At 41.4% G+C, this 27,846-nt stretch overlaps 1 protein-coding gene across 3 annotated transcripts in view; it reads right to left on the minus strand.

Moving 5' to 3' along the window:
- The window catches only part of LOC146374275 (ubiquitin carboxyl-terminal hydrolase 2-like), a 48,791-nt gene that overhangs the window by 14,482 nt on the left and 6,463 nt on the right, over positions 1-27,846 (minus strand). For all 3 annotated transcript variants that reach the window (XM_084951489.1, XM_084951487.1, XM_084951488.1), the window contains one exon: positions 15,415-16,237. In XM_084951489.1, coding sequence (XP_084807615.1) covers positions 15,415-16,176 — 762 coding nt within the window. In that variant the 5' untranslated portion in view covers positions 16,177-16,237. The remainder of the gene's footprint in view (positions 1-15,414; positions 16,238-27,846) is intronic.

The following is a 27,846-nucleotide window of genomic DNA, read 5'->3' on the forward strand; positions in this document are numbered from 1 at the left end:
TGCTTGTAAAATTATTATGGTGTAAACTTACACATTCAGCAGCTCCATTACAGTAACACTATGATTCAGATGGTGTCAATGTTCTACCTTCTTCACAGATTCAAGTCCATTATTGCCCGTCCTTTTGCTTTTCATTCTTTTTAGTGCTGTTTTTTTTTTCAACAAACTCCTGAGAAATAGATTTGTTCATCAGCAAAAAGTGTGAAGCAGGTTCATCAGATCTTTTTTCCCCCAGAAACAGCTACTCGTTGGCACTGGAAACAAGTTTAATGAGACCACTGAGACCAAATAGGGAATCCAGAAATCTAAACAATGGCTACATTATTTTGGTCTTAAATCTCCATGGATTCATTATAATGAGCTGTAAACACACTCTGCACACTTTGAGTCACTGTTGATAGGGGGGGAAATAACTGATAGTGCATATTAAACTGATGATAAGAATACTGTAGCTGCTGATGGAATTTTTTGCTGTTTCAGCTGCGCACAGAAGAGCTTCGCTTGCAATGCATGCTGGGCGAAAGAATGCTGAATGTGACAACAGAAATCAAAGTGACTACTCCCACCCTGAGCTCTGCTGCCGGCCTTCTGTAGCTTCACATGATTGGAAGTGTGTTCTGTTTGTTCACGAGTAACGTGCGCCTCCAGCTCATCTTGTTATGATGCTTTTATAGGAGAAACTCTCTGCTCTTATATAAATAACCCCTGCCATCTGCCTCTGATTCACCAATAACACAGTCATACAGGATGGGGGGAGGGGAATATCTGCAGTTTAATTAACTACAGCTTATCTAAATCCCCCTTTCTGTAAATTCCTCTGTAGTGACTGGAACATTTTATTAGCCACGGCCATATAACATAAATACACAAACACATGCACACACTTCCTGCTGTGATTTCGCCACTATCTCAGCGATGACAGGATGGAGGACAAATCCTCTTTGCTTGCTGCAAATTTTATTTCATAACACACACACACACACACACACACACACACACACACACACACACACACACACAACTGGAATGTGGACATTGCTGAGTAATGCCATGGTCATTACCAAAAATAGCTGCCTTGCTTTTAGTAACGGCTGCTTGTCCACTCACAATTGGCTGATGCTTTGGCCAGCCCAGTGCAACTCATAACAGTGAAATAACATCTTGGCTTTGTCACCGTGGCAACACTGTTTTTATTTTTATTTTTTTGCAGAATAGAAAACTAGAGGACACTGTGACATCACTGTGACAGGACTGAGCATAGAGAGATCTCGCTCTCAGAGAGAGAGTGAGGTGTGTGTATGTGTGTTTCTGGGAGAAATGGCTTTGAATAACTTGGAGCAGATGTGACTTTCGACAAGTTTTAGAAGCTGAAAACACAAGTTATTTAGTCTTGGTAGTCAGCATTTCAATCCTGTCATCCCATAATAACAAAAATAATTAATATGTGTTTTCGATGAAAATATTACATGAAACATAAAATATCAGAAAGAGGCAGGAACCATGTAAAAAGGCTGGGAGGTTAAGTCATATAGTAAAAAGTGACAATACAGGGGAAAAACCCAGACTGTTTTGAAATGACATTTTGGAAGAAAATTCCTTCCATATGTAATAAAATAAAGCTGTTTAATAAATATAATAAAATACTGTATGGTAATTAGCCAATTTCTTAAATTATTTGCTATTTCCACTTCAATTAAATGCTTTTCCTTAATTTATTCTGGTGATTATTCACAAGAATAATGGGGGGTTTTTTGTTTTAGTTTTTTTTAACCCACTGGACCTCCATAGATTCTAACTCGTGTTCTTTTAAAGGCTTTGTTTAGTGCATTATGGAACAGTAAAGCTGTCCACTAAAAGCCACACTGATGACATCATTTTGGATGAGTTAGAAGCTCTCCAGAGGGCAGAGCAAAGCAGCTTTTATGAACTGTTGAGGAAAATCTCCCAAATCACACTGGATTGGGGGGTTGCAGGGTTCTCTGCTCTCTCCATTATTCAAAAGGAAAATTGAAAAATATCAGTGAACAAGCGTGGAGCACTGACCTCTTTGCATTATACTATGATTCTGCAATACACTGTGCAGAAAAGACTTAATATTTTTCTTTCATCCTACAACCTGACTTCAGACTCAGTGTAAAATGCAGTTAGAATCTTAGTGACTAAACAGTGTATGAAACAGGACCCTTTAAACATTTGTGTGTGACAGTGCAGGAATCATACCAGACCACTTTAATGACAGCTACACCCGTTCTGCTAATTCTGCTAATTCAGCGATTCTTCTCTGTGAGCACTGTACAGAAGCACAGGCTGTGAGTGTGGGATTACACTCATGGAAGGCTCTACCAGTTGCATTTACACTGTTTAACTAGCAGAAAACCGACGAGGGGGCCAAATGCACAGATGTATGCATTCAATTAACAAAGCAGCTAAATGCTCAGTTAGGTGCTCATCCTATAAACATATCATAACATACAGTGTTAAGAGAACTGTGACATTACCTGGAGTCTACAATACTAATTCAGTCGAAAATAGAGAAGAATTTTCTGACTCTCTTGCTTCCTCCCTCCCCTTTACTCGTGGACTGGACCCCAAGACACATGAACTCCTCCGCTTGGGTGGGCAAAAGTTCACAGGCTTTGTTATGTTACAGATGTTATGTTCATCTTTTATGTACAGTTTATGGACAAACTATGCAGCCTATTTTGTAAACAGAAGTGAGCACGGTGGATTAGGAAGAGCAGTGTCTGGACCAGAAAAGAAGGGCCTTGTTTGATGTTAAACTCTTCAAAATAAATTCCAAATATTTTAATTTTTTACAAAATGCAGGTGTTGAGTCAAATATAAGTGATATTTTCACACATAATTTTCTTTTTTTCTAATGCTTTCTAACGCTACAACACACACACACACACACACACACACACTTGTGCTGTAGCAGTAACTACTTATGACAGTGAAACAAGCCTGAACATGCAAATCCCCTAGATCTGCATACCTCCATAATCATAATTTAAATAGGTATATTCATCTCACATATCACTCACCCTCAGTACTCTTGGATTTTTTGTTTCTTGCTTGCCCAGTTTGGAGCTAGTGACCTCGGGAGAACAGGTCAATGACATATATTTACATATATTTAGACGTCTCTCACTTTAAAAAAAAAAAATCTGAATACTTTTAAGCAACATATCCTAAATTCACTGCACTAATCTGGTGTATTTGATAAAAACATTAAGGTGGTGTAAAAATGACACACCTGCAAGTACAAGAACAGGGAATATCATCACAAAACCAAAGTGTGCTGCGAAGACTAAAAAGATGAAAATAAAGAAAGCAGAAGACCGGAGATAAAAAAAAGAGCAGGCACAGGAAATCATATGAATCCACTCCTCATATTCCCTGTTGTTCCATGTGAGCACACTGTGCACAACAGAGGCAGCCCAGAGGGATAAATTTGTATAAATGCTCTATTCATAAATGTCAGAAGAAGCTCAGGCAACCAGGGGAGCTGAAATCTTACTCCTCTTATGTTAAAAAGCACCAGGAACAGGGAAACCACTTTAAAAAGCATTCCAGAGGCCAGGTTGGACTGCTCCCTAGAGATGGGAATAAAAGACACAGGAAATGAGCATTTTGGCACAAGCCCAGCTCGGTGCAGGTAAAATCTGTCCATCAACTATGCTCAATTAATTCAAAGATGTTTGGACTGCTGGGTAGAGGAGGGTGGCTTGGGAGAAAAATGGGTCAAAACAAGGTGAGGAGGATGGAAAGGATAAGTAATCCCAGATTCTGGCTCTGCTTCCCAGAATGACTTCATAGGAAGACAAAAGGTGACCAACAGAAAGAGAGATTTTTACTCCTCTGACAGGCATTCAAGAAAAAATATATCAAAGACCACATGATAAATGTAAGACATGGTCAGTATATGTGTTTTAACAATGATGATGTTGCTCCCTATTAAGAGAGGGTTTGCATAATGATGATATTTTTCTACCCTGCATATCTTCATCTCTGAAGAGAGTGAAACTGGGTCACCTTCTTGCATTACATAAATTTATACAAAAATATCAATTATACCCTGGTAATATCAGGGAATAACTATTTGGAAATTCTTTATAGATAAAAATAACTACTCTTGTTGTCTCCTGTCTATAATCACCCAGCAAATGAAATGCTTTACCAACATACCAACATGTGTTGCTGGGTGGATGACTGTTACTGTGTTAGCACGGAGCCAGAACAGAGACGATGCTCTGTTCTTTGTGAAGACAGAAGAGCTGCTGCTCAAGCTGTCAAGCTGGTGCTGACTAAGAGTGGTGATTACCTGCCATTAAAATCTTTATGGAAAACAAAGCAGCGAGTCATGATCTCAGAGTTTCATTTAACCAACCATCATCACTGTTAGCAACTGAAGTCATAGAATTACACTATCACTTATCTGAAAAGACAGATACGTGATCAAATTTTACACATGATGGTTTTCAAAGTGGCTGGATATTACTTTCTGTTGACAAACAACTTTTGAAGTTGGAACTCAGTGAGAATGAGTTGGTAAGCTGTGGTAGAAAGCAACCTTTAATCTACCGGCTGGTTCACCCTGAGCCTGCAGTGTACAAACATGTGCATCATCACAGATGACAACACACATTACCCACTGTAAGCTCACCATCAGAAGGATACGACATGTTCAATGGGCAAGCGGTGGTCTGCAGAGAGGGAGGAGGTGCTGAGCCAGAGCTGAAGGAGAGGGGCAGGACGGGAGGAGCAGGTGGGACGCTGACAGCGGAACAGACAACAGCGACGAGCGCGGCAGAGCACCGGGCTGGGCCAGCTGTAAAGTGTATTCTAATGTGATTTGTCATTACATAACAGAAGCTGGCACACAGCAGAGCCACTCCACGCTGCAGCCCAAGAACATGCACACAGACACACACCAGCAGCAGCAGCAAGCCTCACAGCACTTAAGGTCATTCCTCTTCTGTTTGTATCAGGGCAGTTGGCAAGTCGACTTAGTGGATTTGTTTAGTTCTTCACTTGGCATAAAACACACTGTGTTTTTGGCTGCACTCATCCAAATTACAGAGAACACTTTTCAACTATAAAAACAACAATACACAAAGAAAACTGACAAGGGCACTCAGTGAGCAAACAACACAGCCAGCGATCACATGACTGGCTGAGGAGAAAACATCAATAGTTATTTAGAGTAGAAAGTACCACACACTTTTTTCCTCAACAGACGGAACTGACTGTCAGAATTTTCTTCACACCTACATTTATGTGTACATGTGATAGAGCCCATACAGAAACAGCAAGAGGCAACCTCCTCCTCCTATACTTTGTGTTGCATACATACAGGTCAGCCAGAATGATTTATTCCTGCATCTAACTCCAATGTAACACTACAATGGGATTCATACGAGCAGTATAGTAGGAGCAGCTGTAGTGTATGAGGGGGATTAAATGCTGGTTATATAACCAGTGACCTGCCAGTGCAGCCCTCCTGATCCTGGCACAGCAGAGTACAGCTCGGCTTAAGAGAGCGGCTTACCTCTGCAAATGATTCATTCAGCGTTAAACTCGCTTCATCTTTCACAACATGCATAACACCGGGAGTGAAGTAAGATCTGTGGCCTATTTTAATGAGAAATTCTCCCACGGGAATCATTAGCCCTCCAACACATCCCAGCACTTATACAGATAATAAAACATGATGATAAAATACGCTTGCAAATTAATGAGAATTTCATACATTCAGTATAATATGAAACTTTACACGAATATATTGTATATTTTACTTTCTGCAGTTTGTTACAGTGGAGTCCCACAGTAGATACATATCAAATACCACATATTATTATTATACTCACATTATATAAACCACTGACAAATATACAATCTTAGCTGGAACCTTTGAAGCTCTACAAATGGAGCATTATAAATATAACGGTTAAATTGTCAGATTTTTGAATGGAGTTTGGTGTGATGCACTCCCCGGTGGAGCTCAGAGCTCACAGCAGGCACTCTCGCTGTCTCTTACCTTGGCTTGGTTGATGATAAGCCCCACGAACGTTGACACCAGCACCGACCCGGACATGCTGCCTTTTCTTCGCATCTCCTGCTTTAGGAACGGGAAAGCAGCGGCGGGCGGCTCCTCGGGAACTGTCACCGTGTAGGACTGTCGCATGCTCGGCATGCTGGCGGAGGAATAAAACCGATCACCGGTACGAGTTACTCAGACAACGGCGTAGGTCTCCGAGTGCTCCCGCTGACTGGATGATGAGCTTTCTATCTCAGGGAAGCCAATCACACGTTTCACCAGCTTTCTCTGCTTGTAGTCATTCATTCATCGATATAGACGACCTGTGGCTTCGCCTTCCACGCCGTGCTACTACAGACTGCAATGAACACGCTAAAAGCGACAAACACGTGGTGAAGCCGAGTGTTATAAGAGCAACTGGCCGCTGTGTCGTTCTACGCAGGTGAGGGTCCATTCGGCGGTGTGGGTCTGTAAATGCAAATAAATGCACACTGTGTTCCCATTCCGTTTTACCGGACTGCAGGCCCACCCCCTTTGGGCTCGGGTGAAGAAAAAAAAAATCGGCCCACAACAAACGTCAGCGGCCGCCTCCAACCGTGCTGCCTACGTCAGTCCAGCCTTCTCCGCGCTGCTGCTACAGTCTGAAGGACTAAACGCTGTGCTCCAAGGAGACTACGCATCTCCATTTCGATCACGACACAAAAGTCACCTATAAGGGCAACTACTGTATAAAAATCAGTGTAATAGTATGGTAATAACTAAAGTGAGGAAGAAACATCGGCCGTAAGGGAAAGACAGCATACACTCTTAATGTGATGGCAGGGACAAGTAGTTCTAAAATTAGGATGTGCAGTCCTAAAAAAAAGGTTGTTAATGACGTTTCCGGTGAATCACCAGCAAAGACAAAGACACATCCAGTGTTAGTTCTGGTCTGTCTTAATGAGAGGGTGTAGTAGAATGACAGCCTAGATCTATCAGCAGTACCCAAGCAAGCACAGAGTGCCGCTCAGCAGTCTGCTAAATATCCCATACAGTCCGCATGTAGCAGATTAACAACAACTAATGTCCAAATGGTACACTGTATTAGTAACAGAAGTTACAAAATGAACACCATATCACATTCTCTGACCTGAAACTATGAATTAATCCTGTAAACCCATCACTGAAGTGTTTAATTAGGTCACAGATCACAGGAATAACTCCTGTTGGCTATTCCAGGTTTACTTAGACAAAAGTAACAAGGGTTATAGTGAGTAATAACTAGTTGATCAATGATGACATTCATCAAAATACCAAAGATTACTAATAAGATAACAAAACTCATGGTAAAAATTCAAGTCTAAGGTTCAAAGTTGAGGAACGCAAAAGTAAGATAATTACAGACTAACCCTCTAAGTGTCAGAGTACCAAGGGCGTAGATTTGGCATGGACGGAAGGGACATGTCCCCACCAATATCCAGCGATTATTGAATTGTCCCCACCAATAATTTGATCTCTTCGAGTAAAGAAAAACAAAACCGATAGAATTTTTTTTTTTTTAAAAGCGATCTGTCAACGTCTCATTAACCCAGCGGTGCAGAAAGAGTTAAATTACGTTCTCTACTGGAGTTCTACGTCATGTGACAAATATGGCCAATGTGATTGGCTGTGCCTTTCAGTGAGCTCTGCTTAGTTTTAGCAGCGGCAATCCTGCGCTGCGAGGACCTGCAAGGAGGAGAGGAGGATGGCAGCAAAAAGAACCTGGATATAAGAAAGCATTTTTCAAAGAAACCTGTAAGTCACTTAAAGTCAAGTTCACTCATAAAATCTGTCCATCATAATAACGTTACAGGCTATGCAAGGGAATACATGCCAACCCTCCCGTTTTTTCTCGGACAATCCCGAATTTCAGTGCCCCTCTTATTACTCTTTCTGGGTTGCAAAATAAACTTTTAAAAATTTTTCAGGCGAGAATGTAGCTGTGCAAACTTCAAATATCTGAACCGGGGAGAACAGCAAACTCCCGGCACATCGTTTTAGGCTTTGGCCCACATCAGTCTAAAATTGTATGTAACCATGAATAACGTGTTGCCATGTCCACCAGGAGAGACTGGACAGTATAGATGTAAAACAAATATGCCAGCAGTTCATCTCAGTTAATGAGAGGAGAAGGCATGTGTTTGGCCCCTTCACATAGTGGACATTGAGTTGTTGTGTGGGACACCAGTAGTCCATGTCTGTTGCTGTAACAGTAGTTCTTGTTTAGAGTAAAACATACCAGCTCACTGATTTGATCGGGCAATAGTGTGCCTAAAATGTTGCATAATTTTGCTAAGAGATCTGTTACTTTGTGGTAATCTTAGATGAGTAGTTTTATGGACAAAAACCACCAGGTCATTCAGTGTCCCCTTAGTGCTAATGTATAAGAGATGTTGGTGTAACTGAAGTAATGATGTTAAGTCCTTAAAGTCATATTCTTTTATTGTCATGACTGTATTTTAAGCTATTTTTATTTTTGTATGATATCTGATTTATATGGAATATGTTGAAGTAAACTAAAGTATAAAATACTTAGTCAGTCATTTGTTTAATAGTAACTTAACATTATATAATTCACATATAAAACTATGAATTGTAATTTTAAATGGTTTAAAAGCATGTAGAATAGCATATGTAGGCAAGTATATTTCTCCTTTTTTTAAATCAAGAAGCAAAGACAAAAAGGAAAAAAAAAGAAACAGGGCAGGGTTCGGTGGTTGAATCATCCGTCCCCACCAATGCCAAAACCAAATCTACGCCCTTGCAGAGTACACTCATGGACCTTCGTGGAGTTCACAGAAAAAGTGTTAAAGAAAAACAAGTTTCCATGATGGCAGTCAGGTGACACACAAAGATGGAATTATTGTGAGTAAGGAGGACTTAATGTTCTGTCTCATCCTTTTTTCTAAGTGAATGATGGTCACATTTTACACTTCAGGCAACCCCAAATAGACCTGCCGTAGAAATACTGAGAGCTACATGTTACAGTAATGCTTGTGATCACACAGGTCTGTTGACTATAAGCACCTGTGACTATAAGGTTTTGATGACAGCTCACCCGAAACCCGGAATTATATATAACGCTAAAAAGAAATTTCCCAATGAATGTAGTTAATAAAACAACCAAATGTCCTGTACCTGCCCTTCCACGTATGGGCAGTATAATTCACCATTGCATCAAACAGGCGAATTGCTGACAAAAGTAACATAAGTACAAGCTGATTTTAGCTGATCCGGTGTGTGAAGTGGAGGAAGTGCAACATGTACCCAACAACAATATCATAACCCAGACTCAAGTGTGTGTACACAACAAATAACCAAAGAGCACAGTCCATCTGCAGACTAAACACTTGTGTGTGTCTGTGTGTGTGTGTGAGAGAGAAAGAGTCTAAATCCCTGAAGAAGAAACCTGCAATGTGAGAAGGGTCTGTATTCTGATATGTGATGCAAAAAGCTACATAATCTAAAATTGGGACAAATGAGTCTGAGCAGTGTTATCTGGGAGAAGTCAGAGTACAGTTACCTTGGGAGGACTGTTCTATTACTTAGGCACATCAGGCTGATTATCTCCTCGCTCAAATGTTTAAATTTAATCTAGGAACAACATATTTCATACTTTTTATTGCTGTTCGTGCGCCGTTATTCATTCTATAGTCACGCGTCGTACAGAGCATACTTTGACTAACTAGCACCGATTCAGATTCAGAACTAAAGGAAGAATGCAGGCGATCCTTCAATATAAAGCAGCTACCAAGTTACAGCTCTGCCCATTAATCCATCTTTCTGTCATAGTCAGATTGTCTCCAGGTTCATGTGGTATCAAATAGAATCCATAAACTGTATATAAAAAGTTGACAGAGCCATCTGTCTGGATTTTGAAGCCAGAAGTAACCAAGCTCTAGTTATCAGCTCAGTCTTGCTAGCTTGGTTAGGAATCTGCATGTATTATTGAGAACAGATGCCAAAGTCAGACACAAATATCTGCAAATTATATATATCATATATAAGCAGATAATAGCTTATTTATTAGATATTTAATACTGTGCCTACCTTGCCAGAGATAGAGATGGAAATTAGTTTTTAGATAAATGTAAAACAAGGCATCTTCTCTTTTCTGGGATGTTTTTTTTACATGGTTCCTCACAAATACAACATAAAACTCACATTAAACTAAGAAAATATCTAAAGTTACACAACTGGTTCAGGTGAAAAAGTTTGTCTTTATGGTTTTCTAAGCTAATTCCCTCTGATAAGAAAGACTGTGAAATATGGCGGAGAGCCAGCACTAAGTAATATATGAATCTTGACTTGAGTATATTCTGTCACACTATCAGATAACTAACAAATTAAGTCAACAATTAAACACTGATGCCCATTGTTCCTATAGTGGCTTGACGTAACCTCAGCATCAGATGGTGGTTGTGGAGGGAAAGCTGACCTACAAAGCAAAGCTCTTGATTTAGCGGTCTATATTCATCAATCTTTTGAGTTTACTTGTGAGATAACAATTCTAAGCTCTTGGTGAAACTCGCCAGAGAAAGTCAGGGCTCAGCCAGTTGCTATGAGTGACTATTTAGTTGGAAGAAAGATCAGAACGTCTATCAGGCACAAATGACCAGACAGTATATGCTGACATATGCATAGCACTTTAGAAGTGGTAGTCAAACAGAACATGAATGACCAGCTGCCACAGCTAGAAAACAAAACAGATGATTTACATCTGAACCATCTCTGTGTGTTAACCTCAAGGTCCAAACAGTAACAGGCCATCTTGGATTTAAAGATCCGAGTAGTGATACTCAAAAACCACTGCATGGTTTAGTACTGGGGCAGTGAACAGTAGTTTTAGAGTCCTGCTATAATGATTGCTCTGACAGATATGGCACACACCGACCCACAAACCTACCAATCAGGCAGAACCGAGAGTCAGACTGTCTAAACATACTGTTGACCCAACAAAAAGTCTAGACACAAAGCACAAACGGATCTGCTGAGTTTAGTCTCAAGGATGCCACAGTGCCCTGTTCATTTCATCAAAGTGTCAGTGAAGGGCCATTAGTGTCTTTTCAAAGAGCTGGCTTTAAAAAGCAGTAAGAAACTTAAAAAGTACTACCACTTTGAACAATAGACTGAAAGTGGTCTAAATCTCTGTTGTTGATGGGAGAACAACAATACACACAACTGTGGCGAAAAAATGTGTCAACATTTAAATATTCTGTTGAATATGTCTGACTAACCCAAGAGTGTGTTTAGAGCTTGGTGGCTTATTTGTATCAGATCTCACTTATAATAATGTTGAGTGAGCACTTTTAGCATAGCTTTGTGATAATGCTAATAAGTTTAACTGTTAGCCAAAATACAAAAGCTTGTGCGATGTGGATTGTGTCATGGGTGCTAGCTATGCCATTCAAAACCTCGCACTACACGATGCACACACGATTAAGGCAAAACACGAGCTGATCCCCAAAACGGTTGCGCAACTGAAAAATCGGCTCAAAATGGGCCAAAAATCACACAGTGTATGGCCAGCTTTTGGAGGCTAGCTCCAAACAAACATGGTAAATGGTAAATGGCCTGTATTTGTGTAGCGCTTTTACTAGTCCCTAAGGACCCCAAAGCGCTTTACACGTCCAGTCATCCACCCATTCACACACACATTCACACACTGAACATAGTGTGCAGCTTGGCAGTGTATACAGCACTATAATGACCAGACCTAATTCTTTTGAAAACCATACATCTTTCCCAGGTCTCCACTTCATCAAACATCGCCTAGACACAGAGCTGGATGAGGCCAGCACAAACAGCGGCCTATTCGACGAAGATGATGGATCCATGGGGTCAGGAAAGCCAGAAGCAGGGGAGCTGGAGAGGTACCTTTCATGTCCATTCACTGGAGGTGTGGATGGCTTTCCTCACATCAAGAAGCTGTCGATCAAAGTCAATACAGCTCTTCCTGCATCTGGAGCTTGTGAAGGATTCTTAGTCATGCAGGACTCCTGTTCACTGCTAAACAGTTACAGCTTCACAGAAAGAACCTTGAGAGCAAACTGCTGCTGAAGCTTAACCATCACCTCACTGAGTGAAGAAATGGCACATTTTTGCTAAATATGCAGAAATAAATGCACACCCGTACAACTTATGGTAAACTGAGCTGCCTTGTATGAACATATGTTGAAGATGCCTTGTTCTAATGTTTTCTCTGAGGCTGATGGGCCATTTGGAGCAAAAATGAATATAAAGTTTACAGCATATCTTGTCACTGGAAATTGTTTGCACTGTTTATATATTTATATTATTTACTGTAGGTATTGGTGAAAAAAGCTTTATGTTGTGAAAAACTGAAATCTGGAAATTAGAATTGTTGTGCCTTATTCTGTTGATGTTTTTACATATATTCCTTTTGAAAATGGTAAACTTTGTATATTTTTGTTTGTCTGATAACATTTATTTAAAAAATAAATCGGACATTTCAAACAGTTACTCGCTACTTGAGTAGTCTTTTCGCCAAGTACTTTTTTACTCTTACTTGAGTAACTTTTTTGACGACTACTTTTCACTTTTACTTGAGTAATAATATTTTAAAGTAATGCTACTCTTACTTGAGTACAACTTTTGGATACTCGACCCACCAGAAGGATACATGATCTATTAAGCCTCAGCATTTGAAAGCTCTCTTAATCACAATGCATTCTTACCTGCATTGTCATGGCCATGCACATATGCACCACACAGTGATTACACTTCATTGCCTGCCTATTTGTCAAAGTTCTATTTAAGCATATCTACTTTCACAAGAGTCACAAGATTTTCAGAAAATTTGACCTCTGACCTTGACGTCAGGTCACCCAAACTAGAACTCGTCCCAGATTTTTACTAGATGCCACTATAGTATCAGTGTGAAAATCCGAGGTACCTAAGAAAAAAGACAATTGGTTACATTCTACATAAAGAGGCTGAAAAAAGGAGATTAAAAAAATGAAGGGAAATAAACAAAGTTGGCTGCATTAAAATCAGTAAGAAACAATGAGTCTGGGCTGGTGGACATACACTATTTTCATACACCAAACAAGTGCAAGCAACAGGAACTGTGCACTGTACTGCAAAGCAAGTTCAACATACCCAGGTTATCTTTCTGTTATCAGGCTTCACTTACTGTAACATCGGCAGTCAGGCTAAGGGGTTACATCACTGTATTGACTTAGCAAGTTGATATTATTAATGTCGCTATGCGTACCTTCACACAAAATAGGTGGCAATGCCAGTCTCTGGCCATCAAAACCATTACAGCAATTGTTGTGAAACTGTTTGCAGGAAAGAGGGAAAAAAATCTTAATCATACTTAAGCATGTGGACCAGAGTACTCGGGGATGGATCCCAGGAAAATATTTGCTGAGATCATTGATCAAGTGCAAGTCAGTATACTTATTTTACAACTAGATTTCTTTTTGAAACCAGAGAACTCACCATTTGCTGGCCACTGGAAAGAATATAAGCTTAAGGCATTCAACATTAGCTTAACCTTCCAGACTGGGAAGCTACTTCCATCTTTTATATATAATCTATTGGTCTAATCAGTACAACCATTGTTTTCCCAAGGACATATCTAAAGCACTACACAGCTTCGTAAGTCAAAACCCACTGGGGCTGCTTTCTGCACGCTCTGCTGTCAGTGTTGACACCAAGCCCCTGGGAAGATGGTGATTATATGTGCTTGAGTTCATTAGCAATATGCACAGGCCAGCTGGTGACCTCCAGTTAAAGTCCTGCACTTTTCAGACCTTGCGTGTTAAAAAGGTGTTGATTACCTAAGGGGTTAAAAAGAATAACCCTAGCAAAGAACAAGGAATTCTTTATAACCAGTATTTCACCTTTGCTTTAATAAAGCCTGACTTTTTTTGTCTCTATAGTTAACCCAGCAGCACCATGATCCCAAGTGTTCTTTGGGAACACTCTTTTGAAATGACTTGGTTATCTTAGGTCATGTTTGTGAATAAAGACTTGCATGAGCTATGTTTACCCCCTGATGTCAGCAGGCAGCAGTTAGTTTCCACTGTTAAAACTCCATAGTCCAGAGTGCCGTAATACTGTAAAGTGTACTAAGTGTACTATTATGTCTTCTCTTTTCATTGTTCTCAATGGCAGTTAGTTTTAAAGAGCCTGCGCACGTATAGCCCACGCTGGTTATTTTAAGTAATTTGGCAGATAAGACCTCTCCTCAAGGCCGTGTGGGTATACACACACACACACACACACACACATTCCCAGTACTGCAGCACCCACTATCAACCTGAGCTAAGATCTGTGTGGATGTGCAGGGTCTTGGTGATATGAAACTGTTAATATATTAAGTTATTGTTTAAAAAAAAGTGCTAAAAAGTGTTAACCATACCCGGTGAGCCCTAAAACACATTCACTTCTCAGTAACACACATGGGAGTTACATACAGCTGACTGGACATTACAGGGTTTAGACATTGCCTGGTTTAGAATGGGCCTTTGGGGCCTCTACAGTAAAGGCTGTGCTAGCTTACTTGACAGAAATGTTCTCATTACTAGAATGGAATAAAAATGCACTCTGGTATTAGTTCTGTCACCCTACTGTCAGGCTCAGCCAGCAAACCAGCTGATAGTTGAGAAGATATCCTTCTGCTTTTCATATATGCAAATCTATGAACATGATGAGCAGAAGAACTAAATGAATAAAGAATGTCACATTCTGGAGCATATCTGATGCAATAAAGATGACAGATTTATTCTATCTGAAAGCCACTTTCAAACAGACTTCTCACAAATTCTCCCTAATTCCCACTTTTCCTCCTTCCATCCATGGAAGCAGTTATTGAGACTAATCCAAAGGAAAAGTGGATCAGTCATACTTTGGGATCCATGCAGTGGAAACCTGAGTCATTAATCTTGATGCTGAGAGGACCTGTCTGCTCTTTGAGAGACTGCTGGGTTTAGAAAGAGCTGTCAGATAACCATCAAACTACTTTTGTACAGTACAATAAGAGAGTTAAAAGAATAAGGAGCATTGTAACTGTGTCCTAGTGGAGAGCTGTAACAGTAAAAAACCACAGAAGAGTGTAAGGTGTGCAAGAATACTGTAAACCCAGACCTCAAGTGCACTGACATTAATGTGAACAACAGTGCCCCCAACTGGTAGGAAACAGTGCTACTAGTGGATTGTGGGTCTTTACCATGTGCAGACTAATAAAAGGAAAGCTCTGTGGTGATGACTGCAGCTTTCGTAGTACTCAGCCTTCCTTGGTTCCTGCCAAAGATCCTGCCAAGGATCCTCTGTGAAGGAATGCTTCTCCAATTAAAGCACAACAAGAACATGGGACTTGTTCTTACCGTAGAGTCCCTCGTTGGGGAATGGGACAGCTGGTTACTGCTTGGCTCCCATGCTGAAGAGCTGAATGCTCTGCTCCTGCTGAAGGCCTCCTGGGTGGAGCTCCGTGACAGGGTCTCCTGAGTAGTGCTTCGGGACAGGCCTGAGTAGCCGGGTCGGGAGCTACTGCCGTACGAGTCAGCCACATCACTGGTCCGACTGCGGTAGCTCCGCAGGGCACTGGTGGATGAAGAAGGGGTTGAGGAGGAAGCATCATTGAGGCTCAGAGAGGCCAGGTCCCTGCTCAGGTCATTCTGGGATACAGATTTTCGTCGACTGAGCGAGATGCTGGAGGCCACCGGAGAAGAGGAGAGGTAGCTGGACTGGGCTGGGGATGAAGCGTAGGAGCTGTAGCCAGTGTAGGCTGACCCCCCACTTAGCCCTGACCCTCCATAGCTCTTGAGTGGGGTTCTGCTGAGGCTCTCACTCCGGCGGTTGCTGCTGCTGCCAAGGATGTCAGTGCGAGGGATGGTTCGACCCCGGTCACGCTCAGGGTCCGAGGAGGTGCTGTAGTTGCGGCTGCGGACGGCGGCGCTGCTCAGATAGCTAGAGGATAAGTAACCTGAGGAGGAGGATGAAGAGGAGGTGTGGGACTTGTAGGAGGACAGCCTGTCCTGCTCGCTGTAGGAGCTAAGGCCTGGGGTTAGGGAGGAGCTGTAGGAGCTGTAGTGGCTGGTGTAAGAGGGGCCAGTGTAGCGCTTTGCGGTGGAGGAGACACGGGACATACTGCTGCTGCTGCTGGTTTCTCAGCCAGGGAGAGGGATAGCCTCTGGAAGACAGCATCGACTGCACACACAGCAAAGACACAAGAGCCCTGTATTAGTTCATCAGCAACAATCCAATCAATACCACAGCAACAACGTAGGCAGTGGGCAGGCCATCATTTACCCTCGCTCCATTGAGCGTTAATTGTGTTTTAAAGAGACAAAATGATTCAAGGCTGTGCATGACTGAGTTTAAATGGCAGAATATGAAAACAAACACTGATTCATTCACTCATCCTGACTCACTGTCCTGCCATTTAGAGAATGACATCAGTATTTTGTCATGTCTAAACTAATTTACCATAAATCCCATTTCCTTTGCATTGCTGCAGTCCATTTCCTGAGCATGCGCTAGTGTTTTTTCCACACTTACTGGATTCCAGTTGGCACACTAAGAATCATCAGGACCACCTCAGACTGAACGTTTCTTATTTCACTATCGGCAAAGGACAAAGTTTAGTTTCTGAGTGCTACACAATGCAATAGTAAAAGAATTAAACTCAAATGTATGGGCATTAACTCAACTCTGTTAGCCCTCAAAAATAATGGAGCAATTTCTAAAGGTCCTAATGGTATCATAAAAGCATACTGTGGCAGAGTAGTACATGACTCCACATGCAACACTGTCTTCCATATTTAAATGGACACATCTTAAACTCCACACATACTAGATATTATATGTGTTTTTGATTAAGTGTGTGTAGGCTGTTGTTCCAGACAGATGGAAAATTGCTGCAATATAGCAGCTGTGCTCAGTGTGTTTACATCAAGCTTATACTCACACTCTCAGGCTGTTGGATCAAATGATACCTTTCTACACATTCAATTAGCCAACTGCACTGGATGTGCTCTTTAAGCTGGCCACCGTAAGCACAGATGCTTTGCACCTGTAAGCCATTTTGCAACCCAGCTCTTTGACTTATATCGTTTGTCACTGAAGCCCGCTTCATTCTGTTCTGGGTGTTGTTGCTGCTCTCCATAACTGCACATAGAAAAAACAAAACATTTATGATGGTTTTGACTAAAATGTGATCAACATGACCTGTTTATATTTATTCCCAGCTCCATATTTTTATCCTTAGACTCTTATAGAGTAGCATCATGGTTATAAGAAAATAATCCTCAGCACTCTTTCCGTTTCCTTTAAGTCAACCTTCTCCTGATTGGCTTGTCTTCCCAAACAGGTCAAATGCACATCTGCTACCTCTAACATCATACAAAGTCAAGAGTAGAACATATCATGCTGTAGAACAAACAGCATGATATGAAATCCAGGGGAAAACCATGGTGATACAATTAACACCAGCAAGCATGCTTGCTGACACACAGTTTAGGATATCAAATGCTAAATCCCTCTCATCAACATGGAACCCTCCTCTTAACTCAGCGCTAAAAAAAAATCATGGAGATTTGGGGAAATATGGAACATAATCTCGCTTGCGTAGACCCAGCAGTGCTCCTCCTGCCTGCCCTGGTCTCCCCTCTCGCCCTCTCTCACAGCTATAACAGGAGAGTCCAGCTTAATTCTGGAAGTAAAGCCATGTGGGCAGGACAGTGTGTTCCTGTGGCTGAGGCAGAGAGAGGCTCTTGTTCACACGCACAGCAGTGTCTAAATAAATAAAAGTATCTGGTGATGCTGATCCATGTTGAGTTCATTTAGGGAGGCTCCTATTTCCTTAATCTGCCTGTCTCCCCTCTTCTCTCCCCCTCCTCGGCACCTACCTCTACTGAGTGTAATTTCCTTTCCTTCGGGGTCTCTGTTGATCCCTTTTTGCTGTTCTCTTCCTCTCTCTCTCTCTCTCTCTCTCTCGCTGTCTGTCTCTATGAACACAGCTTTATCTATAATTCAGCATATGGATCTGGAGCAGGCAGACAGGCACCATTTGGAGAGACACCAACTCACAGCACTGGCCAAGACACACAGAGGGAGGCCAGGCGGCTGTGGCCACTCAGTGCAGTTCTGCTAAGCCAGCAGGACTAGCAGCAATGAGAAGCTGGCCTCACTTTCAGTCAGCCAGCTTTGTAGACGGTCAAGGTTTGTTTCAATCATTTGACAGTGCTGGTATGTGGAGGGTTATTTTGGTTTTGGCAGAGTAACATAGATGGCAACAGCAAAATGTGGATTCTGTGTCTGATATCAGCCAACAGTTTTCAGACAGGATAAAACCTGAATCTGGACTTACTTACCATAATTACCAAGTTGGTGATTATGGTGGGAAGTACAGCTGGAAGTTAAGTGAAGAAAATCATTGGCAAAAGGGCTCATGAGACAAACCATCCAAAAACATGCACCTCTTACTGTATTTCATGTCATTTGCAAACAGCATGTTTTTAATTATTCTTTTATTTTTTTTATTCTATGCTGGGGGAATACATTATCTTTGTGCAACTTGTTAAGCTGGACCTTGCTAACATCAGTTATGAAACACTATAAGTATATTTCTCATGTATTCAGCTGGTAATGCAGAAAATGTATAAATGTTTTTATACTTGGTTCTAATCTGCTGCTGAGTCTGTTTTACATGGCTGGAATGGCAACTACTACACCACAGAACACGCACCAGGAATACCTGTTCAATCAACCAAATTAATTTAACTTTAATCTGCTGACAAACGCCTGCTTTATCAGGCTGTGGGACAGTAAGTTGTTTTATTTATGTTATATATGTTTATTTCACTGCCCTGTGCACTATCACTAGATTAACTATCTTCTGCAGCATTCATTTCCTGTCTTGCAGTGGTGTTATCATCTTTATAGAGTTTTATCATCACCTGATAACCTCTGATTGGAATAGGTGACACTCGTAGGGATCATTTTATGAAGAAGAGTCTGATGTATGAAACGCCCCTTTTTGTGTGAGCACATACAGAGCCTGAAACAGAAAGCCATGCTTAACAAAGCTGATAACCACCATCATGACACCTGTTAACTACTGGAGTAGTTGCCAAGCCATCTGACATAAGGAAAGCCTTAAAGCCACGTTGAAGGTCCTCGATCGTATATCCCTCTAATCACTACTAACAAAATATTTACACTTAACTGAATGAAATGATTTTAACTGATGCCCCCATTAACATGTGTATCCGAGTCCTCTTTCAGATGACATCCTGCTTTACTTTGAAGGATTAGTTTCTCATGTGGCTTTGTGTATTTTTACTTCCCTCCTTTGCTGTTTTCCCAGCCTCATTATTATCTTAACTGAGTTCACCTGTGCTATATTCGCCTTCTCACTAGTGTGACTATTTATTATATTTTGTTTGTGTCTTTAACAGGTAGACGTTATATCCCTTGTTCCCGAGTGTTTCCTGGTTTCTTTTCCTGCTGGCTCTATGCATTTGATGAATTGTTTGGACTTTTGTTAGCTATAGGGTGTCCTGCCACACTAGGCTTTGCAAAAGTGCCAGGTAAAAAGTTCTTATTTTTGTCCAAAATCGCTGACCCTGTACTGCATATTAACATGACTCAAAAGGCCTAGGCCCTGTATGACATGAGTTCAGCGTACCCTGGGTATCTTACCGTTATCTGGATCCAATTACCCTAACATTGGTAATCAGGATAAGTGGTTACATGAAGCAGAGTATCAAGTCTAACCACTGACTTAAATTGTTTTTATGTATTGCAACCTAATCAGTAATATATGAATATTATTTAAAAACTAGTTCAGCCATTTTCAGTAATTTATATGTAGTATTCTGATTCTATTCTCTTTTTAACACTGTTTATCCCCCCCAAAATGTGTCTGTGCTTATGTCAGTTATTTGCATTACAAGCATTTGAGTAATTTGAGTGGACAATTTGTTGCCTAAAAACAAGCCAAACAAGATTTTCACAGCTCAGACCAGACTTTGATGATAGCAACACCATTTTTCATGGAAAAAAATCCACTGGCATCAGCTAAAGCTGGTAAGTCCACCGCATCTTTATCAGCACAGTAGCTCACACATTACTATGCGTAAACAGAAGTAATAAAAATGTGAGGGAAAATTAAATGAATGCATAGAAATTGTAAATGTAAAACAACAATGAGCACAGCTCTTTTTTTTAACTAATTCATACCATCAGACAGTTCCAAACTGCAGGAATTTTTCACACCTCTTATAACCCTTTAAGGAAATCCCCCTCTTCTTCCTGTGTCCACACTTAACTCTCACGTCTTAGTTTTTAGAGCATTCATTTTGATGTCTTTTTTTTCATCTCATATTACAAAGCAGGTATTCCGTCACAAGAGGAACCTTTGAGTGACATATGTAAATGGCCTGTATTTATATAGCGCTTTACTAGTCCCTAAGGACCCCAAAGCACTTCACACATCCAGTCATCCACCCATTCACACACTGGTGATGGCAAGCTACATTGTAACCACAGCCACCCTGGAGCGCACTGACAGAGGCGAGGCTGCCGGACACTGGCGCCACCGGGCCCTCTGACCACCACCAGTAGGCAACGGGTGAAGTGTCTTGCCCAAGGACACAATGACCGAGACTGTCGGTCTCGTCGAGACTGTTGCTCGAACCGGCAACCTTCCGATTACAAGGCGAACTCCCAACTCTTGAGCCACGATCACCCACATATGTATACTGTGACTGGTACAGTAGTAAGCTTACTTTGGTCCGACATCGGTAACCGGCATATACAAAAAAATCCATGTAAACATAAGCTATGTAAGCAACAGTTAGTTGCTAATAACAGAGCCCAAGTGAAATTTTTGCTGACGTTTTTTCTCAGTTTGCTATGGCAGACATCCACAAAGCAAAGCAATTTGGAGTAAGGGTTAGGAACTGAAACACATCAGGAAAAAGTCAAAGACTTTTCTAACTTTGTTGTCATAAGAAAAAACAATGACACACACAAATATAGCTCTGATCATCATTCATTTTATTGATGTAGTTACTGTTTTACCAGCCTCAACCTGGTTCTCACTAAAAATGATCCTGGCGACTAATTTCTTAGTCAACTAAACGAGCTGGGGAAAAAAAAGTTGATTAACAGACTAGTCTAAAAGCAAGAAATGCTCGCATATTAAGCTCATTTTTAAGATTGTTAATTGGACAATGTTAAAAAGTGTAGTATGCCTAGTGAAAATAGCGATGATTAGTTACCTATCAACTAGTCACGCACATTCCTAGTCCTTACATCATGCTACTGTTTGTGCTGGTGAAGTGGCTCCATGGTTTGGTGGTTAGCACATTTGCCTTACATGTGAAAGATCTCCATTTCAATTCTGGGAAGAAACACAAACCCAGTCATAAGATAGCATTCTCCTAATAACAGTACCAAATTATTACCAAATGAATAGAAAGGATATGTCAAGAATATCCCTCTGGCATTAAAGCTGTGTCAAACAAACATGCAAATCCATCCACTGTGACCCCCGTGGGAGATAAGGGAGCAACTGAAAGCACCCAGCAATGTTCTTATTCATAATGTGAATGCAAACAGGAAGTCACTCCTCAGCCTCCTGGCAGAAAGATCTATGGCGTCAAACTGAAAATCCTATGACCTCAAGGTCACTAAGATTCAAATTTGTCTGAGATTTTTAGTAGATGCACTTATGGCATGAATTTGAAAATCCTAAAGTTGCCTTCTTCTTGAGTTGTCATATTTTCAAATGTAGGTGTCCTGGGTAGGGGTAAAAACATATAGGTAATGTAAAAAGTTATTTAGTTCTCATGTAAGCTCCCCCGTGGGCAGTTATCCTGAGGGATTTTCCAGAATTCTTAAAGCACCTTAAAATAAATATTTCACATGTGTTTCTGTGGTTTTACCAGTGTTGTGTGGGGCTGTGAAGTTTCCTGTATGATGGCTCCCTTTCTACCTTGAACTGAACCTCTGCGTACCCATCGCACCTCTCTGTAATCCTGCAGCTGTGTCGCAGCCAAAGACAAAGGGCAGCTGAGTGAAACAAGTTTGGGCTTGCCTTGTGGGCGAGCCACTAAAAGTGGAGTGCGAACAACAAGTCGTATCATACATCATGGATACTGTGGATTGATAAGAAAATTACAGATCCCACTTCTGAAGAGATGTCTCCACGGAAACAACAACACACGCAGAGTCACGAGCAAAAACACACACAAATGCACTCTGGCTACTTCTGCATTTTTGGCCTCCCCTGAGGCTGTGATAACCAGCAGTTACCATAGCTACTGGGCAACAAGCTGCATTTGTTTGCTTGCTACCAACGCATAAAGGACTTAAAAGTAACAGCAGGGCATATTCCATGACCAATTTACACTAAGTATCAAAGCTCTGCATTCTTTTCGTCCCTTTTAGAGCCACCAAGGAAGTGAAAACCCTCTGATTAACAAGTCTCTGTGCAACTGGAAAGTCAGAACGTGGTGAGATAGAATCTAATATGGGAGGCCAGAGGAAAACAACATTGTACTACCGTGAAAGACTTGGCTGTTCTGGTAGGCTTCTCCTAAATCTGTATTAACAAAGCTGTCAACAGAGTAGCACAAGTGACTGCATGAGTGCAGTGCAAGAAAGGATTTCAGCAGGTGACTGCTGGCATCGTGCTGGCAAAGAACTGAAGGAGATGAGGTTTCACTTATGGGGCAGGTTTCAGAAAACCAAGCTCAGAAGCTTCCTTTCACTAGAGGTAATTGAAAGATGAAAAAAATCAAATCAACTTTAAACCCCCCCCAACTAACAACACTGATAGACAACGCCATAATTCTCCCTGGGTGTCTGTGACCTCTTAGTAAAACATGAGGTTAAAGGACCACTACAGTCAGAAGAAGACCTCAACAAAAAAAGCTTGATCTTTTTTTTCTGAACTACTTTATATTTAGTGTCCTGGCTCTGTTCTGGGATCTCCCCGCCTTTCCATGTGTGTACATGGAATGCATGAGGAGGGAGGAGAGCAACAACAGAACTTCCGGCGAAGATCAGAGCACACATCAGCGAGAAGCAACATGACACAGTATGAAAGTAGGAGCTGGGGTGAATCTGGCTTTCACTATTAAAGTTACTTTATTAGTAGCTGTGCTGACCAGAGCTGAACAATAACAAGCTCTGCACTTCCTCTCAGGTCAACAGAACATTGAACATTCAAGTCCTCGGTTCTGATGAAGAAGCCACTGCATAGATATTTACTGTATACATGTTCATCTTTAAACATCTACAGAAAAATAGGGCCCACATGTGACCGTGTGTTCAAAAATCTAATGAGTGGTAAAGTCTCCCTTTCTCACTGATCTCTGCTCCTACTGATAGTTATTTTAGAGACCTGCATAAAGCTTTGACCAAAAAAGGCCCTGTCATCACTATTGTTTAATCCACTGGTCCCTAGGGATGGGTATCGTTTAGGTTTTATCCGATACCAGTACCAAACCGGTACTTTTGAAACGGTGCCGGTGCTTAAACGGTGCTCGAACCGGTGCTTAAAGAATGAAGAACACACACTTTGTACAAAAACCTCTCATGTTTAGCTGTTTTTTTGTAAAAAGATAACAATGTTAGCCTTTTCTGCAGCTATAGGGCATATATGGTATCACTCTTGGCAGGAAGCAGTGCTTAAACAATGGGAAAAACACAAACTTTGTCCAAAAACCTCTCATGTTTAGCTGTTTTCCACTTTTTCTTTGGTCATTTTAGCTTTTTTGGCCAGGGTGAAGGGAGTATCTGCCATCAAACAAGAAGACAGCGTCATGTAACTACGACGGTGTTTGCTAGTTCACCTTACATGCATTAATGTAATAACGTGGTTAGCCTACTCAACGTAAATTACACACGAACAACATTAAGCTACTCACGCAGAGAAGAACGGCTGTTGCTGCCATCATCATCCGTCATCATTTCTACTACACTGGCAGGGCTAGGGGCCAGGACTCTCCTCTTCGGGTTTTTGGGGGATGTTGCTAACTCCGGGACCGATAACAGGCACCACACCCGCAGTAGATGTGCACGGTGTGAGGTCTCGCAGCAAGCTATCAAATACGGTGCATTTCTCAGCTTTTAAAAAAATGCTATGCGTCACCAGGTGTTTCATCAGATTCGAGGAGTTACCTCCTTTGCACAGTATCACCTTAAAGCACTTGTTGCAGGCTGCTGAGTTTTCATCTTTTGCTGTGAAGTACAGCCAGACTTTTGACCGCTTCGCCTTGGGCATTTTCAATCTGAAGCTCTGCTCTAAAAGAACGTACGTACATGGGCCCGCCTACTACGCTTGCAAAGGTAAAATGATTGGCTAGAATCCAAAGTGTATGACATCTCAGTAAAAAAAAAAAGCACCGAAATAAAGTACCGAAATGTGCGCTGCTTTTCGGTCTGGTTACTACCGTTTATGTCAGAACCGGTGCCATCATGGCACCGGATACAGGTACCCATTCCTACTGGTCCCTCACACTGTGCCTGTAACATCAGAGTTTCAGGCTCGCTCTCAAGCTACTGAGTATTAGACTTAAAATCTCCAGTTGAAAAGCATGAGGCAAAAACACATGGGCCTTATTTTGAATACTCTCTAACTACATGTCATAATCTTTGATGTGTTTATGTCTCCAAGAACCAGGCTCCCTGTCTTGAGTCTTGATTGGTTTTGAGTTTTGGCAAAAACAAGGTATCAAATATATGTTTTCTGACTTTTCACCTCTAACCACCACAATTTCTCTTTGAGTTCAGATGACTGTTTCACCGTACTTCCCTTAAGATATTTAAAAGATATCACGTTAATAAGAATAAGATGAAAGGATGGATGGGCTGCCATAAAAACATAAAGCCTCTGGAAATGGCTGAAAAAAAACCCCAAAAAAACAAAGAGAGAAATAGGACTAAAATGTGCTCATGCTGTCATTCTAAAAGAGTCAGTGAGTAAGATCTCCTCCCACACCCACTGTCCTCTCAGGCTGTGCCCCTGGACTGGTGGAGGGAAGAAGCAATCTGAAGCTTCCGCTATCCACCAGTGTTGTTGATGATGCAGGACGCTAAAGGCACCGTGCCTTGGAGTGGTACTGCATGAATGTAACATCAGTACAGACACTCGGGCTGATCTGGAGTGGGAGTGTGTCTGTGTACTGTACTGTAGTAAATGGCAGGCTGAGTCAGTGCATTTCTGAGGAGAAATCTATGTGTAAATTCTATGTGAAACTCACTGCTGGTTCAGGCCCTGTTTCCACAGACAGAAAACATTTTCCCAATTAGGATCCAACTGTATATTGTAGGGTAGACCCTACAAAAATACATTCAGAGAAAAAAAACCAACAATCATATGACCCCCTAGGAGCAAGCACTTTGATGACAGTGGGAAGGAAAAACTCCCTTTTAACAAGAAGAAACTTCTGGGAGAACCAGGCTCAGTGAGGGGCGGCCAGAAACCAAACCAGATTATTATGACTACTGCCAATCCCACACCTCCCACTTCCACGTGCTATTACTGATGTCCTCATAGTCTGAATGGCAATCAGTTCTTCAGCCTGACATCTTGGTCACTGCCTCATTTGCATCTGGAAGGGGATTAGTTTTGTTTAACTCAAACCAATCAAATATTTGTTTTACACTTATTTTCCAATTGTTGAAGCCATAGCCAAGTCATAGTCTGAGGGAGATGTACCTATTATTAATTCCATCAACAAGACAATGATAACTATAACAGTTAATAACTAGCGAATACATCAGAAGAAGGCATAAAGTACAATGTGTTAACTTATCTATAAAAAGTTGGGGGAAAAAACAAAACAAAAAAACCCTCTTACTTTAGATTTACAAACATTTACAAAGAAAAGATTATCTCCCAAAATGACTTTGTTCATTCCTGGCATAAATGTTAATCATCTGCAGTTCATGGAGTAAAGTCTTCAGGATGCCGGACAATCAGGAACAGCAGCTTCCATTGTCCCACTTTGTTTCATTTAGAGCAGCTCACTGCACAGGTTAGCGCATTGGGCGGAGGTGGCCTCCTTGAGTGCTCTATATGCTCAGTTGGAAATTCAGCAAAATTAGGCTTTTTTGTCGCTGTTTATCTTCTGAAATTGAGGATCGAAACAACCAAACCAAGGAGCTGAAAGACACCAAACTACCCCACAGAACTGATGGTAACTGAATAGATTTTCCATCTGAAAACTCACTGCTAACATCAAGCTGTTCATAACCACAGTTCATTCGCTGCTGCAAATTAACAACCTATTTGACATTTAGAAAGGAAAGAACAGACATACTGACTTTTGTCAGACCACTGTGTACATTTACAAGTAAAATATGTGAACTTAGTAAACTGAAGGCTATTTGGCCCTCACAGCAGTACACTGCAGTGTTGCCATCACCTCAGTCTAAACCGACCAGCAGTAGTAGCACAATTCAGCACATGCCAGCAGAAAACATTCAGAAAATAGTCAAAGGAGCTTGCAAAGAAAAGCATCTGGACTTCTTTAAGTTGCTTGAAGACGTTTCACCTCTCATCCAAGAAGCTTCTTCAGTTCTAAGGTCAAATGGCGGAGAGTCCCAGATTAAACCCAGAGGGAGTATCCCCCCAAAGAGGGACAAAAGGACCCCCTGATGATCCTCTAATCACCTGAGCCAAGGTGTGAAAATGGGTGTGGGTCCCAATTAGCCAGGGTTTCGGGTGAGCTCATTGTGAAACCTGGCACCACCTTATCATGCGATTTCCTGAGGTCAGATGGCCCTCTTTCAGCTCCTTGGTTTGGTTAAGTTTTGGTCCTCAATTTCAGAAGATAGACAGCGACAAAAAAGCCTAATTTTGCTGAATTTCCAACTCAATAGTGAGCATATAGAGCACTCAAGGAGGCCACCTCTCTCCAATGTTGCAACAACATTGTCATCCCCTATATAGCCAGTGTATCAGAAAAACTCAGGAGAGTTTTCTCCAAGCATCTCTGCCATTTTACCTTAGAACTGAAGAAGCTTCTCGGATGAGAGGTGAAACGTCTTCAAGCAACTTAAAGAAGTCCAGACGCTTTTCTTTGCAAGCTCCTTTGACTACGATGACCTGGATGACTGAGAACCTTCACAGACATTCAGAAAATAATTTGGTTCTCAAAGGGAAAGATGTTAAGAATCAACAAGGGGACTGTGAGTGACTGTCTCTGAGCTGTGCTGGTTGCCATATATACCCTGAAATGTGAGTAGATAAGAACATGCTGATGCCATTGAAGGCCATACTGACAACCCTACCCTATCTCTCTGTGCCTGTAACAACTGGCTGCCAAGCATATTAAAAGAGGCTCAAGTACTCCTCCATTCCAACAGGCCATAGCTGCACCTTCGCCAGCTGTCCCTAACTAGTCGTTAGATACCAGTCACTTTTGTTTTGACCTCAGCCACATCTTGTGTGTACGGCAGTGCAGTACTGTGTACATGCAGCATTTAAAGCGCTGCACAAAGTAGAAAAGGAAATGAACTGGAGGAATGCACAGTGCTGGCACAAAGATGATACACTGCATAAACCATGAAATTAAAGTAGCAACTAAAAACACTGGGTTCCTAAAAATGCTATGAAAGAAAAAAATTAACATCTACAATTTTGCTTGTTCCCGGGGCCCTCCAACTGGGCCCGTGGAAACTATGAGAGCTCTGAATTTAACATCTCAGTCACCTTTCATTCTCCATCCTTGAACATACATGAAACACCCCAAAACAGGGCACAGCCCCAAAGCCCTGCATTCAAAGGCTGCAACTGA

This window comes from Perissodus microlepis, chromosome 14 (assembly GCF_051167445.1).
Source record: "Perissodus microlepis isolate ML-2025 ecotype Zambia chromosome 14, ASM5116744v1, whole genome shotgun sequence".
Lineage (NCBI taxonomy): Eukaryota > Metazoa > Chordata > Actinopteri > Cichliformes > Cichlidae > Perissodus > Perissodus microlepis.